At 38.9% G+C, this 19,062-nt stretch overlaps 1 protein-coding gene across 1 annotated transcript in view; it reads left to right on the plus strand.

Moving 5' to 3' along the window:
- Positions 1-19,062, plus strand: part of GALNTL6 (polypeptide N-acetylgalactosaminyltransferase like 6) — a 1,387,945-nt gene that overhangs the window by 470,630 nt on the left and 898,253 nt on the right. The window contains exon 2 of the mRNA XM_043891291.1: positions 4,624-4,732. Coding sequence (XP_043747226.1) covers positions 4,624-4,732 — 109 coding nt within the window. The remainder of the gene's footprint in view (positions 1-4,623; positions 4,733-19,062) is intronic.

The following is a 19,062-nucleotide window of genomic DNA, read 5'->3' on the forward strand; positions in this document are numbered from 1 at the left end:
GAGAATAACCTAGAAGCAAAGGTGGTCTGACCTCACCTGAAAAGAACGGACAGACTGTGGGAAGCTTTAACCCGAGCAGCAACTCAGACCTGCCCCATCTGCCCCTGTTGCCCTACTTACTCCAGCAGAGGCCTCAGGAAAACAGTCCTATTTGGCATCGGTGCCTCCTCAGCCCCTGGTATAAGACACAGGCTGAGATCACCTCCAGTTGAGGACCACCTGGGGTAATCTGAGGCCTCCTGTGGAGCTCACTGTTCACTAGTCCTCCAGAAATAAGCAACAGGTGTGGCTACTGCAGCTTCCCAGGTGGCAAGAGTAGTAAAGAACCCTCCTGCCAATGCAGAAGACCCAGGAGACAAAGGTTCGAGAAGATCCCCTAGAGGAGGGGATGGCAACCCACTCCAGTATTCTTGCCTGGAGAATCCCATGGACAGAGGAGCTGGGTGGGCTACAGTCTGTAGGGTCACAAAGAGTCAGACACGACTTAGGGAGACTGAACACATTGCACCTGGAGTCAACATGCTCTATGACAGCACACTGATGGTTAAAGGGGACAAAGGTATGGTCAGGAAGGCAGGAAGGTCCCTGCGTGTTCTCCCCCACAAGGTCACAAGGTTGGAATCTCTCTGATATTTGCGCACATATTGGGTGTTGAGATCCTGCAGGGTCAAACTCTGCAAACTTCTAATGGAGAGAGCAGCCTCAGGTTAGAGAAATCAAATCAATGCGGAGGAGGAAAGAAGAGCTGGGAATCAGGAAGTCTCTCACCCCTTTCAGTTCAGTTCAGTTCAGTTGCTCAGTCATGTCTGACTCTTTGTGACCCCATGAATTGCAGCATGCCAGACTTCCCTGTCCATCACCAACTCCCAGAGCTTACTCAAACTCATGTCCATCGAGTTGGTGACGCCATCCAACCCTCTAATCCCCTGTCGTCCCATTCTCCTCCTGCCTTCAGTCTTTCCCAGCATCAGGGTCTTTTCTAAATGAGTTGGCTCTTCCCATCAGGTGACCAAAGTATTGGAATTTCAGCTTCAGCATCAGTCCTTCCAATGAATATTCAGGACTGATTTCTTTTAGGATTGACTGGCTTGATCTCCTTGCAGTCCAAGGGAATCTCAAGAGTCTTCTCCAATACCGCAGTTCAAAAGCATCAATTCTTCAGTGATCAGCTTTCTTTATAATCAAAGTCTCACATCCATACATGACTACTGGAAAAGCCATAGCTTTGACTAGATGGATTTCGTTGGCAGAGTAATATCTCTGCTTTTTAATATGCTGTCTATATTTGTCATAGCTTTTCTTCCAGGGAGCAAGCGTCTTTTAATTTCATGGCTTCAGGCACCATCTGCAGTGATTTTCAATCCCCCCAAAATAAAGTCTTTCACTGTTCCATTATTTCCCCATCTATTTGCCATGATGTGATGGGACTGGATGCCATGATCTTAGTTTTCTGAATGTTGAGTTTTAAGCCAACATTTTCACTCTCCTCTTTCACTTTCATCAAGAGGCTCTTTAGTTCTTCTTCACTTTCTGCCATAAGGGTGGTGTCATCTGCATATCTAAGGTTATTGATATTTCTTCCGGCAATCTTGATTCCAGCTTGTGCTTCTTCCAGCCCAGCATTTCTCATGATGTACTTTTCATATAAAATAAGCCTTCCTCTACTCCTTTCAGAATGGTAATTGTCAAACAAAATGAATTCCCTGGGGGCCTAAGGAAATAGGAGAAACCATTCAAGAACTGTGCATAGTAGGTATTATATGCCCTGCCTCAGGTGCTTTAAACAGCCCCATGTGACTGGGTAAAAAGCCAGGTGATGTCAGATGATGGTGGACAAGGAGACACATTCAAAGGTCATGATGTACAAGACTGGACAAAATAGCTCAGCATCAGATGGAGGTTCCATCTCTCCTGTAATCTATAAGTAGCAAGATTTGTCAAAAGAAACAAATGGAATACTAAAGCTGTGGGTTAAATCACTAATAAGTGAAACAACATGGCTGGGGAGACTGAGGTACCACTTGGGTTTTAAGACATTTGAGCAATCAATGCATGGAGCCTGTTGTGCCGTATGCCAGACCAGGGACCCGTGCAGAAGCACCCGGCACCGTAAAGGTGCAGAAGTGGGGGGAAGCAGCCGCCCCCAACTCTCGCTGGGGATCAGTGTGCTGTGGGCTGAGAACACCAAGCCCCATCACACCTGGGACAGGCACAGCTCTGAGATTTGCCCTGGGACATCCTATAGGGATGGGTGCACTACCTGACACCCTGGGTGAGGGAGAACCACTCAGTGACCACTGGGACCCCATTGTCCTGCCGCTCAGTGGGTCTGTGGAGATGCACCATACCTGGAATTGGGTGCACCATTGAGCAAGGGGAGACGGTGGGGCCATTGTTGGGGATCTCTAGCCCCTAGTCCACCTCCTGTCACATGACACTATCGTGTGCCCTGGGCAACGTATGTGTTGTGCACAACTAGATCAAGGTCCTGAAGCTGACCCCCCTCCCTTTCCAAAATGCTGGGAAGACACACTCTGTTTCCCGCTGGAACCACTGCTCAGCTGCCGTCTTTGTTCCTCCCATCGGCCTGTGACAGAGGGTGAGATGGTTGGATGGCCTCATCAACTCAATGGACATGAGTTGAGCAAAGTCTGAGAGATAGTGAAGAACAGGGAAGCCTGGTATGCTGCAAAGAGTCAGACACAGCTTAGCCCCTGAACTACAACAGTGGCCTTCGGGACATCATAGCTCACACAGAGGCCCTCATTTCAGGCCAGGAATCCTTGAGCAATGCCAGAAAGCCTCAGTGTCTCTAATGAGAAGAACCATCCTCCCCAACAGGATGGCCTTGGGCACCATCTCTTGCCTCACAGAAGATATCACCCAGACAGCACTATAGATTCACATCAATGAGTCTGCTGCTCTGTCATCTTTATTTAGTCATTGGAGGATGTAGCAAAAGTCCTTTATGATCAGACCCCAGCCTAGAGGACTTCATGAACCAGTGGTTGGGATCATGGGAGCTCTTGCTGGAAGCACATTTTTACTATTTTGAGAATAACCTTGATCCAAATCTTCTCTTGCCTGGAGCTGTATTCCAATTATGAAATAAATATCAATCAGAAAAAAAAAAGCATGAGTTTTTTTTTTTTTTTTTGTATTGGTATTAAACCCCAAAATTGTTTCATTCCACTTTCTTTTATTTTTATTATAGTCCTGTTAGTTTTTCCATCTTTTCTTTTTTGTCATCCTCCTTTCAAAATTTATTCTTAATATCTTTTGTAAACTCATCATCATCCTGGTATGTTTATTCCCCTGTTGTTGTTGGTCCTGAACTTACCACTATAACGAACAGTTTTTTAAATATATTTAGATAATAGTCACCTGATCTGGAAAGCCTTTCCTCTGATTTAACTACCATTTTTTAAAAATATTAAGATCCATTTTTGTTCTTTCCAAACTAGTGGAAGCTTTATAAACCATAAAGATGGACTGAAGGTGAATACTTTTTTCATAAGCACAATAGTTGTCCTGTTTCAGACCAAGAAGTAAGACCTTTTATTTGGAAAGTCTCTTAGGGTAAACTTTCCTCACTGAAATTTTTCACCTTCTATTTTACCTAAATTGAAACTTTCAAAATTGTTCTATTTTTTCTGTTGATGTGTTATTTCCAAAAATGAACTAAAAGAAAATGGTATGTGAATATGAAAACATTTATTTTATATTATCTTGACTTTTGAGGTTGTGATGATAAGCTTCATTCCAAACATTTTATTTATTACCAAAATAAGTACCGTAAGGAAAGAAGCAGCTTCAGCCATGTACACAAAAATAATAACCAAGGTGACATCAGAACACTGAGTTTCACCAAAGCACAGAACGTGTTGTGACTACATTGTTGATTTGGTGACCATTTCAACTGTAAACATAACCACACACCATATTCTAACAGAAATCTTGATGGGAGGCAGTATTTAATAGTCACCAGTACCCCAGTTTTGATCTTAATAGAACTGGCCCACGTCCTGGCTTGGCCACTGTGGTTTCATTCAAGTTATTTTGTTAATACTTTTCTGGGCCTTTGTTTAAGTGGCAGATACATGGAGATTTAGTCAAAGACTCTTGTAAAGACCAAAGGATACATAGAGTGTCTTAGTATCTGGTACACAGTGAGCATTCAACAAATGCTTGCTGATATTGTCACCAGGCCATTCAGATGTACTTGATCAAAATGAGTGGAAACTGTACAAATCACACACAAAAAAGGTATTTCCTTTTAATACAAAATCGATAGCCCTACTACTGTCTACACTTGGGTCAAGTAAAAATGGCTAGCCATTTATGCTCAGATGAAGTGGTGCACTAAATTATGAAAGGCTTTGGATAAAATAAAATTGGAAATGGTAGGTGTTGTGTGTGACCCAGACTTTTATTTTAAAAGCAGAAAAAAGGTTTTAAAATGTGTGTCCATCAGGTCACTAGCAATGGCTTTCTCTTTAGTAGATGGGGAGAATCAGTTACTGGAGTATTTTTTGATTGCCTATGATGCATCTGGCTGTGTTTACCAGCCACACAGAAGGAACTACCTCCTTTTTATGCTCTGAATACTTTCCTTTTCCACAGACATTCCCACTGGGCCTGGGAGATGGGCAGTTCTATGCATGGACAGATGGTTTGAGAAGAAAGGACTGGCATGACTATGGCAGCATGCAGAAAGAGGCTATGCGCTCAGGTATGGAGTTCAGTGTAAGCCAAGTGCTGCTTTGCTTTGTCACTTACAGCATCTCTCATTAGCCTTCCTTCTGAGCACAGGAAGGTAGGTGTCATGGCACCGTTGGTGGTCAATGATGGGCAGAACCAAAACAATTTCAAATTTCAGAGAGGAAGAAAGAAGAATGCATTTACAATAGGAGACAGAAAAGAGATCATTTGAGTTTTAGAAATCTGTTGTGTTGTATACTTCTACATGTTTTTCAATCATTTCTGAGGGTATCTTGAATTGCTCCGTGAGTCTTAACGGCACACACATACGTTGAGCTCGGTTCACTCATTAGGACTGTGGTGGATCTAACTGGCTGGGCCAAGGATGAAAGGAGGACCACAATTCTAAACATTGGCAGGTGGGTCAGAGGAGCCAAGGACCTGAGGTTGATGATATTTGGGCAAGCTAACAGGCGGTTCGGTGTAATTCAGTAGGTTCATCTACACATAGCACAGTTCTAGTCTGGAGGTAGTGATAGAAGAAATACTTTACATCTTAGAAAAAGTAAAGGGTAAAAAGAAGTCCTTCTATAAGGACTTAGGTTGTTGCCAACAAGAATTCAGAAGGGTGCAGCAGTAGTAACCCAGGGATAATAGCGTAATGATAGAAGTCCATATTGTACTGTTCAAAATAAGGAGCTCTGTTGCTTCGTTGTTGTTTGTTGGTCTTTTCTTTGTCATGGTGAAGATATCACAGAAATAGAGAAAGTGCGGTTTGTTAAAAGCATCTGCTTAGCAGTGAAACTGTGCATCCCAGGTCAGATGATTAGCAGAATCCTGGGAAGCTGCAGGCTGAGTTTCTTCTGACCAATCTTTCTCATAACTCTCCTGCCAGGAAGACAGAGGTGAGGGCATTCACACAGTTATGAGGCTCTTCAGGGCTGCAGATGTTCTCAGCTCTGGGTCAGGTGTGCCTGACCTAATGAGAGTCTTCCATTTTCTTCTTTCATGCCTTTTCTCTTACTAAGGCTGTCCCCTAACCCCTGCTTGTCCCAAGAGCATTCCTTGTGTTCAGAGCATCAGCCTCTTCCAAATTACATCATCCCTCCAGCCTTGGCCAAGAGTCTACACAGGGTCATGAAAGTGAGCTCTTTACTAGTATTCTCACTTTCCCAGTTCTCTCATCTTCTCCCTCTGTTTGCTTGATCAGCCCTCCCTTCAGCCAGCCCTCTGTTCCTCTTTTTAACCACTGGGGAACTGTTCCCATAATTTAACAGGAAATTCATCATTATTATCATCATCATCTTAAAATGTATTGAATAGATGTTTTGTGCTGGGTGCTTTATATACATATTTTGTTTAAACTTGAGAGTGATTCTGATAGGTATTGTAATCTCCAATTCCTTAAAAGAGAAAAGGAAAGAAAAAGAACTGAGCTCTTAAGAACTCATGAAATATTATCCAAAGTCAAATGGCTAACCAGTTGCAGAGCGAGATTAAGTCAGGTCTTCTTATAGTCCATTACACCCCACTATCAGACACCTGGTAATAAAATCTGGGCAAAATGAAGTCATGACAGGGCACGTATGAGAGAGACATACATCTGGGCTCTTATTCTAGCTTTTTTGTGTAAGTGGCTACTCAGTTCGCCTTTCTGCTATTCTACTTTGCAGAATTGTCATTAGGACTATATATAATTGGCCTATTATTTATACATGTTATAAACTCCACCAATGATAACTGTAATTACCCATCTAAATTATTTTCACTCAATTTGGTGTGCCTGTCTTATGCTTGTGCCAATAAATTTTGGATACAAAATGGAATACTTCACATTTATTTCTGTGTAATACTACCCTTTCTGCCTACTGGAAAGCATACCTCTAATTTTTACATCCCTAGTTGGGGCAAGGGAAATTGACCTATAAAGAAAATTGGTACTATAACAAGTTTCCTAAAGTACACATGTCTTGTGCAGTTAAAAAGCTTTTAAATAGTAGTATGTATATGATTCACTGGAAGATATATGAAAAGCACAATAGACTGTAATTCATCATTTCTTAAATATTGTAAAATATAAATAAAAGGAGTCTGCACACACAGACATACATGCAGGTACAAAGTCAAAACCAACACCTCCGTCAATAAAACAGGCCAAGTAGTACGATTATTAGTGCTATTCTGTCTCCTCCAAACCTTGAAATCCATGTCCCCACTTACTTTCCTCTGTAATTTCTTATGACTAAACAAATGTTGTTACATTCTCTCTGTTTGGACTTTAAAAATGGAATCATAGTGTATGACTTTCTTCTTTCATTCAGAATTGTTTCTGAGACCCATCTATGTGCCTGTGTGCATTCTAGTTGATTCATTGTTACTGCTCTTTAATTTTCTACAGCAGTTTCCACTTTGTAAACATTCTGAGAGCTCTCGGGTTTTGGTTATGTACCATATTGCTCTAAGTATCCTTGCTCATGGTTATGGGATAGAGGCAATATTTTCTTAGGGTACATATTTAATAGTAGAATTGCATGTCCAAGGAATACACATTTCAATGTCACTATGTAGTACATGACAAACTGTTCCCCAAAGTTGATATACCTATTTTACTCCAGTAATAGATGGAATTCCCATTGCTCTGCATCCTGTCAACACTGAATATTGCCTGACTTTTCATCTTTCCTCATCATGGTGGTATGAAATAAGCACTCGTTGTCACATGAATTTGCATTTTGCTAATTTTAATGTAGTTGATATATTATTTATGCTTATCAACCATATATGCCTACTTTTGGGTAAAATTCCTATTCCTTCCTATTTCCAATTTTAAAATTTCTTTTTCTTATTGATCCACAAAGTAATCTTCATTCGTTTTGAATAATATCTTTTCCTGGTTGTATACAGTGAAAATGTCTTATCCAAAATTTGTATATATACATATTTTTTAATGTCTGTCTATATTGTTTAATGAATAAGAGTTCTTAATTTTGTTGTTATCAAATTTGAAAATCATTTTTAAAGGATAGGTTTAATTGATGTTCCATATTGTCTTTTTTAAGCTTGAGAACTTTACCTTTTACATTTGGTCTTAAATGCAGCTCATCTTCATTTTTATATCATATGAGGTAGGGATCCAATATTTATTTAGTTTTTGCCTAGTTAGCTATCCAGTCAACAACAGCATTTTCTATAAAATGTATTTTTCTCCACATAGATCATAAGTTATTAAAAGTTTACATATCTGCGTGTTATCTTTCTGGCTTCTCAATTCTGTCCCATGAGTAACAATCTTTAAACTAATAACATAATATTTCATGTATGAATCTGTTATGTCTGTTCAGTCGCTCAGTCATGTCTGACTCCGCGGCCCCATGGACTGTAGTACACCATGCTTCCTGTCCATCACCAATTCCCAGAGCTTGCTCAGATCCATGTCCATTGAGTCAGTGATGCCATCCAATCATCTCATCCTCTGTCATCCATTTTTCCTTCTGCCTTCACTCTTTCCCAGCATCAGGGTCTTTTCTAGAGAGTCAGCTCTTCACATCAGGTGGCCAAAGCTGAATACTCTATCTTTATAGCAGTTGTTGAAATCTGATAAAGTTCATCCTGCTTTCTTTTCTTTTCTTCCTTGAGAATGTGTTGCCATTCTTTTTTTTTTTTTTTTTTTTTTAATTTATTTATTTATTTATTTTTTCAGTGGGTTTTGTCATCCATTGACATGAATCAGCAATAGATTTACACGTATTCCCCATCCCGATCCCCCCTCCCACCTCCCTCTCCACCCGATTCCTCTGGGTCTTCCCAGTGCACCAGGCCCGAGCACTTGTCTCATGCATCCCACCTGGGCTGGTGACCTGTTACACCATAGATAATATACATGCTGTTCTTTCGCAACATCTCACCCTCACCTTCTCCCACAGAGTTGAACTCTGTTGCCATTCTTAACATAAAAATTTTCTTTGAAATTTTACTTTAAAATGTCTTTAAAATTTTATTCAGCTTCTCAGACTTTATGTATACATACACAGATATACACAAAATATTGGAAGTTTAGAATTGTATTAAGTATATTGATAAATTAGGGAGTAATTTTCAATATTAAATAATTCATTCTGTGGCTTATATTTCTTGGTGTTTGTTTGTTGTCTTTATGGGTGTGTTTATAATTTGATTGTCAGATGTTTTCAGTGGTTTTCATAGAAAACTAACATTATATGGGTGTTGAGCATGTTATTAATCTTATCAAGATCCTGAACTATTTGTTGCTGGTATAGAGAAAGGTTAATTATTTTTAGTATGGACTCATTTTAGAAAACTTTCTAAACTCTTCTATGGATTACAATCATTTACCCATCAGTTATTTTGGATTCTCAATATAGATATTCATAATATCTGTAAGTAGTGACAGTGTGCAAAATGTTTTTCCATCCTGTGCCTCATAATTTTAGTTATTTTTACTGTTTCTGCATTTGCCAGGAGCTCGAGTGTCATGTTGTCTAATGGGTATCGGTAGCTAGATTTGACTTGTTATGAGTCTGACCACAGCAAATTAGATCCTTGTGTTAGGATTTTATCTACTTGATGAAAATGTACTGTACTCTGTTATCTAAGTCATCTGGGTATGGCTTTCTGAGACTTTCACTTTTTTACATCTTAATGAATGTTGATTTTAATCAAAATGCTTTGTTCAGTTGTATCTACTGGGCTAAAATACATTTTCTTCTTTGTTTTTAACTATGCTCTATCTATTGATTTCTTTCTTTTTATTTCTATCTATTGATTTCTGATAGAAAGCAAATTTTTAATTTATGGACTACAGCTGTCTTTTTATTTATTACTAGATTTGGTTTGCTAATATTTTAGTTATTTTGTATCTCTATTTGTGAGTGAATGTTGGCCATGAATTTTTCTTTCTCATAGAATCCTTGTCAAGTTTTGGTAACAATGTAATGATAGCTTTGTAAAACTACTTGAGTAATGTTTCTCATTTCACTATAGTTTTTAGTTTATTGTCATATATTAGAATTATTTATTTATTTATACTTATGATACTCTTGTGGGTGAAGATTATTTGGACCTGGACTTTTCTTGGAGAAAAGATTTTTCATGGTGGGGTTAAAATGTTCATATTTATTTACATATTTATTCACAACATCCTCTTAGAGATTTTATAATGTCTGCCATACTTCATGTTGCTTTTACTTTCAAATATTATTTATTTGTGTTTCTGTCATTTTTCTTTATCTGTTACACTAGGAAATGGTCAATTTATTAATCATAAATAATGAAATAACAATGTTTTCATCTTATCTATTGTATTTTTCTCATTAACTTACAGTCTTATATTGGTATTTCTTCTTTCATTTGACTTTTACTACATTTTTCTATATTAAAAAGTTAGATTCTTATCTCCCTAATTTCAGCCTTCTTCTATTGTAGAATAAGCATTTAGGACTCTAAAATTTCCCTCCAAACACACTTTAAGTACATTACATTGGTCTGTGCTTTAATGTTTTATATTTATTATGTTTTAATTATACTACATTTTAGTTATGTTTTCAAATGCATGTTCTACTTAATAAACACTGAAATTATCTTAAAAATAGAAAAATCCATAAGCTGCTTCCTGATGGGATCTCAGTGATCTTTATTAAAGTATATTCACTAAATGCAGGATGCGTGCTCGGCGGTGCTCAGTCGCTTAATCGTGTCCGAGTCTGTGACCCCAGGGACTGTACTCCAGGCTCCTCTGTCCATGGGATTCCTCCAGGCAACAATACTGGGGTGGGTTGCCATTCCCTTCTCCAGGGGATCTTCCTGTCCTAGGGATTGAACTTGCATCTCCTGCATTGCAGGCAGACTTTTTACCACTAGCACCACCTGCTTTTTCAGATATCTTTTTTAGGGTTTTTACTGATGTTGTTGGTTTATATTTTATTTTGGCAATTGTATCTTTATGGGATATTTGATAATTTTTGTAATGCTTTTAAGTATTTTAAGTACTTTTAAGTACTCATTTTAAGTACTTTTAAGTACTTAAGTACTTATTTTCTATTTTAAGTACTCATTTGTATAAAAGTAGGTGGAGTTTAGAGGGAAAAGTAATAGTTGAGTTATAAGGAAATGGTGAAAATGCTTTCTCCCACCTTTGAGAAAATGGAGTTTTCTTCTTCTTTTTTAAGTTAATCTTTTTTGGAGTATAGTTGCTTTACAATATTGTGTTTCTGCTGTACAGCAAAGTGACTGAGTCATCAGTATTCATATACCCACTCTTTTTCCTTAACTGTCCTCCCCATTCAGGTCACCACAGAGCCAGGAGGAGAGTTTCGTGTGCTCTATAGCAGGTTCTTACTAGGTATCTATTTTACACGTGTTAATAGCATCACTACTGTATATGTGTCAGTCTCAGTGTCCCAGTTCATCCCCCTCCCTTTCCCCCTTGGCAACCATAAGTTTATTCTCTACATCTGTGACTACTTCTGCTTAGAAAAAGTGCATCTATCCCATTTTTCTAGATTCCACATATCAGCAAAATTTGCTTTTCTCTGTCTGACTTATTTCACTCTGTATGGCAGTCTCCAGGTCTGTCCATATCTCTGTAGATCACACTATTTCATTCCTTTCTTATGGTTCAGTGAGATTCCATTGTATATATGTACCACATCTTCTTTATCCATTCTGTTGATTGACATTAAGGTTGCTTCCATGTCCTGGCTATTGTAAATACTACTGCAGTGAATATCAGGGTGCATGCATAATTTTGAAGTATGGTCTTCTCCAGATACAGAAGTGGGATTGTTGCATCATTCAGTAGCTCTATTTTTACTTTTTAAAGAACATCTTCATAGTGGCTGTACCGATTTAAATTCCCTTCAACAGTGTAGAAGGGTTTCCTTTCCTCCACACTCTCTGCAACATTTATTGTTTCTATCAGTAGGCTATTTGAGATGGCTGTTCTGACCAATGTGAGGGGATGCCTCATTGTAGTTTCAACTTATATTTCTCTAATAGTGGTGCTGAGCATCTTTTCATGTGCCTCTTGGCCACCTATGTATTTTCTTTGGAGAAATGGCTGTTTAGATGTTCTGCCTGGTTTTTGATTGGGTTGTTCGGTTTGTTGTTTATATTGAGTTGTATGAGCTGTTTGTATAGTTTTGAGATTAGTCCTTTGTTAGTCAATTTATTGAAAGATATTTCCTTCCATTCTGAGGGTTGTCTTTTCATTTTGTTTATGGTTTCCTTTGCTGTGCAAAATCCTGTAAGTTTAATTAGGCCCCATTTGTTCGTTTGTTTTTATTTTACTTTCTCTAGTCAGCAACTTAGCAGCAGCAGCAACAGCAGTCAGTAGTCAGGTATTACATTTAGGTATTCAATCCATTTTAAGTTTATTTTTGTGTATGATGTTAGGGTGTGTTCTCTCAGTCTTTTCCATGTAGCTGTCTAGTTTTCCCAGCATCACATATTAAAGAGGCTCCCTTTTCTCCACTGTACATTCTTGCCTCCTTTCTCATAGCTAGGTAGCCATAGTTGCATGGGTTTGTCTCTGGACTCTGTCCTGTTCTGTAGATCTATATTCCTATTTTTGTGCCAGTGCCATACTCTTTTGTTGATTATAGCTTTGTAGTAAAGTCTAAGTTCAAGGGACTGATTCTTCCAGTTCTGTTCCTCTTTCTCAAGATTGCTTTCATTATTTGGAGTCATTTATTTTTCCATAGAAATTGTGAAATTTTTTGTTACACTTCTGTGAAAAATGCCCTTGATAATTTGATAGTAATTGCAACTGAATCTGTAGATTGTTTGGGGTTGAGGAAATGGAGAGTTCTTACTTTAAAAATGTACATATATAAGGAGCAATTAAAAGATTTCCAAACATTAGGTGTAACTTACAGTTATTGTCTGGTACATCTGTATCCTTAGAGTTATAGTAAATGATAAGGATTTTTTGTAATTTGTTAGAAGAATTCTAATTAATGTTTTTTTAGAGTTTCTATTATTTCATAGTCTTTGTTTTGGGAAGTAGCATTAACCAAACCAATTTACCTATAGAAGAATAATGTCCAAAATACCATTTCAGGTTCAGGCAGGCTTCCCAGAGGAAGTAAACCAAATTTTCAAGAATAAAGTCATATACTGATACTAGATACATTTGTGCTTTCATCTAATTAACTTTTTTCTGAATTCTCTTTCTCATTATTTCCTATGATCAAAGTCATATTTTAGGCATTATTTTTTGTGCTCATATATCTTATATATGACCCCATTATATTTTATTTAGCTTCACATCATTTTAGAATTTAGTGACATTCGATTTTGTTTCCTAACAACTTAGCCATCCTTTTGCATTTTATTATATCACAAAATTGATAAACATGGTTTTTGAACCATCATTCAAATTATTATAACAATTGAATGATATGAACTGAAATACAGACTGTTTTGAAATATAAGAGATAGTGTATAAATGGGTCAGTGGGTCAATATCATTTAAGCTTGGTATAATCATTCTATTAATAGCAGCTAAAGATATGCTGCTGCTGCTGCTGCTAAGTCACTTCAGTTGTGTCCGACTCTCTGCGACCCCATAGACGGCAGCCCACCAGGCTCCCCTGTCCCCGGGATTCTCCAGGCAAGAAAGTGGAGTGGATTGCCATTTCCTTCTCCAATGTATGAAAGTGAGAGGTGAAAGTGAAGTCGCTCAGTTGTGTCTGACCCTTAGCGACCCCATGGACTGCAGCCTACCAGGCTCCTCCATCCATGGGATTTTCCAGGCAAGAGTACTGGAGTGGGTTGCCACTGCCTTCTCCAAAGATATACTACTAAAGAGGTATTCAGCTGACATCATTCCATGTATAAATTGAAAAAATGTGATATATTTCTGATATAAAGACAAACTCTGCCTATGGCCTTTCTCTGAATGATGAATCTCATAACTTTGGCTGGATGTCCAGAAGAAAATGCAATTAGTGTAGGCAGCTGTTTCTAATTATGTGATATTCTTTATTTCTCCTACCATTTCTGTTTAAGTGGCAAAACATACTTTTTAAGTCATCCATCCAGAGTGATGCAGGGGTGTGTGTGTAAGTGCACATGTTGGTGTGGTTTGTGAAATCCTTCATAAGGCCCCTGATCTGTATTTCTAGAGAGTATCTATTTTTAGTTTTGAAATGTATAAAATTTTCTTGTCCATTCTTTTTATTCTAGCTCAGATTTCACTGTGTTTATCACTAGTTTTTTTGAATTTCAATATATGTGAACTCAACAGGAGGAAAGCTGTTTTCAGTCTTTGCAGGGGCTCTCTTTCTCTGAAATAGATTATATTCTTATGTAATCACAATCATGCACTCCACTATGTGGCTTAGGAATTCTGTGGAATTATATCTAAGTTCTCATTATCTCCACTTGTGTAGTTAGTCATACTTTCAGGTTTGACCAATGAAGGTTTTCACTGTCTTGTCATTTTATTCAATTGTTGATTCACTTATTTGACGAATACTTAAAATATGGAGGTCACTATATTTCAAATACTATTCCAAACTATGGAAGAAAAAATAATAGACAAAAATGGATTATAGCACCATTTCGGTAACATGAGGATAGTTGCAGGCGCTATCACTCCAGCCGTGACCCAATGGTTGTCACAGAGCCAGGACATGACATGGTTATCGACACCATGGCTGTTTGAATACTGACCATTAATCTCTCTCGCCTAAACTTTTTCAGTCACCTCCTCACTGATACCCCTACCCCATGGTCAGTGCTTCAAAGTGCATCTTCTAAAAGCACATAACCAGATCATTTCACTCCTCTGCTCCAAAGCATACAAAGCCCAGTCATCAAATCCAAAGGTCCTGCAAGTCCATTCCATGAATATGAGATGCACACAATCCACCCCTGAGCTTCCCCAGTGCCTCAGTGGAAAAACAACCCACCTGCGCATGTAGAAGCGGGTTCAACCCCCAGGTCGGAAAGATCCCCTGGGTCAGGAAGTGGCAACCCACTCCAGTATTCTTGCTTGGGAAATCCACGGACAGGGGAGCCTCATGGGCTACAGTCTGTGGGGTCACCATGAGCTGAACATGACTGAGCACGCACAGGATCCACCCTGACCAGCGGCTCTCCTCTCCTCATCTCCTGTTCTATATGTAGTGTCTCCACCGGCCATGTTGTCCTCCCTTTCCCTCAAGAATGATAAATATGTTCTGGGAACTTTTCAGGTGTTGTTCCCACTGGCTGGACCAAATGCTGAGGTCTGTATTGTCTCTGCCCCTCCCCTCTTCCTTAAGGTCCCAACCATGTATCATCTGTTTCTATGCACCTGCCCCAATCACCACATCATCATGTACAGATAGAGTCCATTTCGTTCGCTCTCCATCTCTTGACCCTACTTAATTTTTGCAACGATGATCCTTCTACCTCTGGAGTAGGAACTGGAAACCCCCTCTAGTGTTCTTGCCTGGAAAATTCCAAGGACAGGGGTCATACTAATGGCTGTGAGTTTCCATCACAAGACCTCTGAAAAGCCTGAACTAAAACTATGTGAGAGGTAAGAAAGCGCCGTGGTTTAAAATGATTCACAGTGGGTTTTCCTAAGTTCTTTTAAACAAGAGCTCCCTTTAGTGCTGATCAGGGACCCATTTTGCTCTTAAATGTCTTTATTCTACATAATTGAACGAGATTGCCAGCTGAACAGAATGAGAAACACAAATGTGCTCCATCTGGGAGAGACCGTAAGTGCTTTGCTTTCAGGAAAAAAAAGATCACCGTGCTACAACTACTGTGGCTCCTGGCCATCTTTTACGGACGCCTCGTGTCTCTTATTTTTTGTTTCCTGTGCTATATAGCAGGTCCTTAATTAGTTACTATTTTGTATATGAGAGTGTGCATATGTCAATCCCAACCTCCCAGTTTATTCCTCCCACCCTCTCCACCTTGTTAACCATAGATTTGTTTTCTGCATCTGTGACTCTATTTCTGTTTTGTAAATAAGTTCATTTATACCATTTTGGGGGGATGTTCCCCAGGTGGCTCAGTTGTAAAAGAATCCAGTGCAGGAGACATGGGTTCGATCCCTGGGTTTGGAAGACGCCCTGGAGGAGGAAATGGAAACCCACTCCAGTATTCTTGCCTGGAAAATGCCATGGACAGTCCATGGAATCACAAAGGGTCAGAAAAGACTTAGTGACTACACAATAACAACATCCATTTTTCTTTTTTTTTTTTAGATTCCATATATAAGTAATAGTGTTTGTGTCTCTTAAAAGTAGTATCTGGCCTGTTTTTTGTTACTACAAACAGTGAACATCATTTATTGTTAACAGTTTAGTCTAATTTATACATCTATGATGTGTTCTTAATAAATTTCATAATGAAGTTTGTTGGAAGGTGGTAAAATTTGGGAATATTACCAAAACAACATTATTATTCATTAGATTAAAATTAACTTTTAATGAAATATTTCCTTTGACACTCATTCTATAGTAACGAAAACATAAACTGGAACTGAAAAGACAGTGAACATTCTGTTGAGATGTATTCTTTATGGGGCTAATAACAGAAAGAAATTTAGCTGAAACTGAGGTGACAGTTACCAAGGGAGAATTCCCTTCAGTATCACAATATGAAAATAGTAGTGTAGAAACGTCTCAGAAAATTTGTTAAACTGCCCTCAGTTCATGTTTTTTAAAAAAGAAAAAGTTAACTTTAAAACAAAAATTCAGTTTAAGCATATGTTGCAAAAGTTGAAATATCAACTTCCATAAGCAAGTGTATATGGGCTTAATTAGCCTGTTTTTTCCTCATTAGTGGTTTAATTAAACTGTGGTTTAATGATGATGCTTGTTACAGAGTTATTTTAAATGTTAATTAAGTTATATAAGTAAACTATCTGGGCTGTAGTATGTATTCAATTTATGGATATCTGTATACAGGCAGACCTCATTTTATTGCTCTACATTTTATTGCACTTGGCAGATATTACTTTTTTTTTTTTTTGCAAACTGAAGGTTTGTGACAACTCTGCTTTCAGTAAGTCTATTGGCACCATTTCTCCAATACATTTGCTCACAAAGTTGTAAACATTTCTATTATTATTATACTTGTTAAGGTAATCTTTGATCAGGGATCTCTGAAGTTCCTATTGTAAATGTTGGGAGGCACCATGGACCACACTCATAGAATATAGGGAACTTAATTGCTAAATGCCATCTCTTCTGACATGGCTACCCATTCCATCTCTCTCCCTTCCTCGGGCCTCCCTATGTCCTGAGACATAACAATATATTGAAATTAAGCCTGCTAGTAATCCCACAGTGGCCTCCAGGTGCTCAGGTGAAGGGAAGAGTCCCATGTCCCTCAATTTAAGTCAAAAGCTAGACATGTTGAAGCTCAGTGAGGAAGGCAGGTCAAAAGCTGAGACAGGCCAAAAGCTAAACCTCTTATGCCAAACAGTGAACCAAGTTGTAAGTGCAAAGGAAATCTTCCTAATCGAAATTAAATTTGCTGCTGCTGTAAACACATGAATAATAAGAAAATCAAACAGCCTAACTGCTCGTATGAAGAAAGGTGTAGTGGCCAGGATAAAAGATCAAACCAGTCTCAACATTCCCTTAAACCGAGGCATAATCCAGAGCAAGTTTCTAAATCTCTTCAGTTCTATGTTTGTGTGTGCTTAGTCATTTCAGCTGTGTCCAACTCTTTGTGACCATATGGATTGTAGCCCACTAGGCTCCTCTGTCCTGGGATTCTCTAGGCAAGAATACTGAAGTGGGTTGCTACGCCCTCCTCCAGGAGATCTTCCCAACCCAGGGATCAAACTCTTGTCTCTTATGTCTCCTGCATTGGCAAGTGTGTTCTTTACCACTAGCACCATCTGGGAAGCCCTCAGCCCTGTGAGGGCTGAGATAGGTAAGGAAGCTGCAGAAGAAAAAGTGTGAAGCAAAAGTGATTGGGTCATCAGGCTGAAGGAAAGAAGCCATCTCCATAATATAAAAGTTCAAGGTGAAGCAGCAATTGCTGATATAGAAGCGACAGCAAGTTACCCATGAGACCCAGCTTAGATAATCCATGAAGGTGGCTGCACTGAACCTGAGTGTTTCTGTGGAGATGAAACTACCTTCTTTGGGAAGAAAATACCATCTGGGGGCCTTCCCAGGTGGCGCTGTGGTAAACATTCTGCCTGCCAATGCAAGAGATGCAGGTTCAGTCCCTAGGTCAGGAAGACCCCCTGATGGAGGAAATGGCAACTCACCTCACTGTTGTTGCCTGGGACAGGCAACAATCCCATGGACAATCCCATGGACAGAGGAGTCTGGTGGGCTACATTCCATGAGGTCTCCAAGAGTCAGACATGACTTAGAGACCAAACAAAAACAACAATGCTATGATAACTGAGAGTTTTCCATGATTTGAAGGAAAGCATTCATTCCTTTGCTCTCAAACAGTCATTAAGGCTTTGTATTTTAGGCACAAGGCATAGAGATTCAGTGATAATTTGAACATCCTCCAAAATTCATATCCAGGACCTGCCATAAGTTGATCAGTAATGAGTTCTGGGCCACCCCAGCTCCTTTACCTACCAAGGGCTATAGAGGAAATATGTAAAGGAATGGAGAAGGAGAATGCCAGCAGGAGAGACCCAAAGAAGAATTCCATACACTAGTTCAGAACCAGTAACCCTACTTTGATTTGATGCTCTTTGAGTGAGTAGCAGAGGTTTTGGAGAAGCCTTCATGCCAGATGAAATCACCTGTGCCTTACAACACTTCCTAGTCCAGAAACATGGCATATGTGGTCCTCAGGAATGCTAGAAGCTCAGATCTAGCATTGTTTATTTTTTTAATTGAAGTATCATTGATTTATAATGTTGTGTTAGTATCAGGTATATGGAAAATTTACATATATATGTATGTATGTATATATTTCAGATTATCACCCCTTATATGTTATGACAAAATATTGAGTATAGTTCCATGTCCAGTAAGTAGGTCCTTGTTGGTTATCTATTTCATATGTAGTAGTGTGTATATACTATAAACAGAGGACATATATATATATACAGGGAAACTCTAATAGTTTGGCTAGCTGCTGTGAAGAGCCAACTCGTTGGAAAAGACCCTGATGCTGGGAAAGGCTGAGGGCAGGAAGAAGAAGGGTGCGACCGAGATTAGATGGTTGGATGGCATCGCTGACTGAATGGACATGAATCTGAGCAAACTTCAGCAGACAGTAGAGGAGAGGGATGCCTGGTGTGCTGAGTCCATGAGGTCACAGAGTCAGACAAGACTGAGTGACTAAGCACAGCACAGATATCATAAAGTAATGGAAAAACAGGATTCGATGGTCAAGGGATTTAATTTAATA

The sequence above is a fragment of the Cervus elaphus genome, chromosome 29 (genome assembly GCF_910594005.1).
Source record: "Cervus elaphus chromosome 29, mCerEla1.1, whole genome shotgun sequence".
Taxonomy (NCBI): Eukaryota; Metazoa; Chordata; class Mammalia; order Artiodactyla; family Cervidae; genus Cervus; species Cervus elaphus.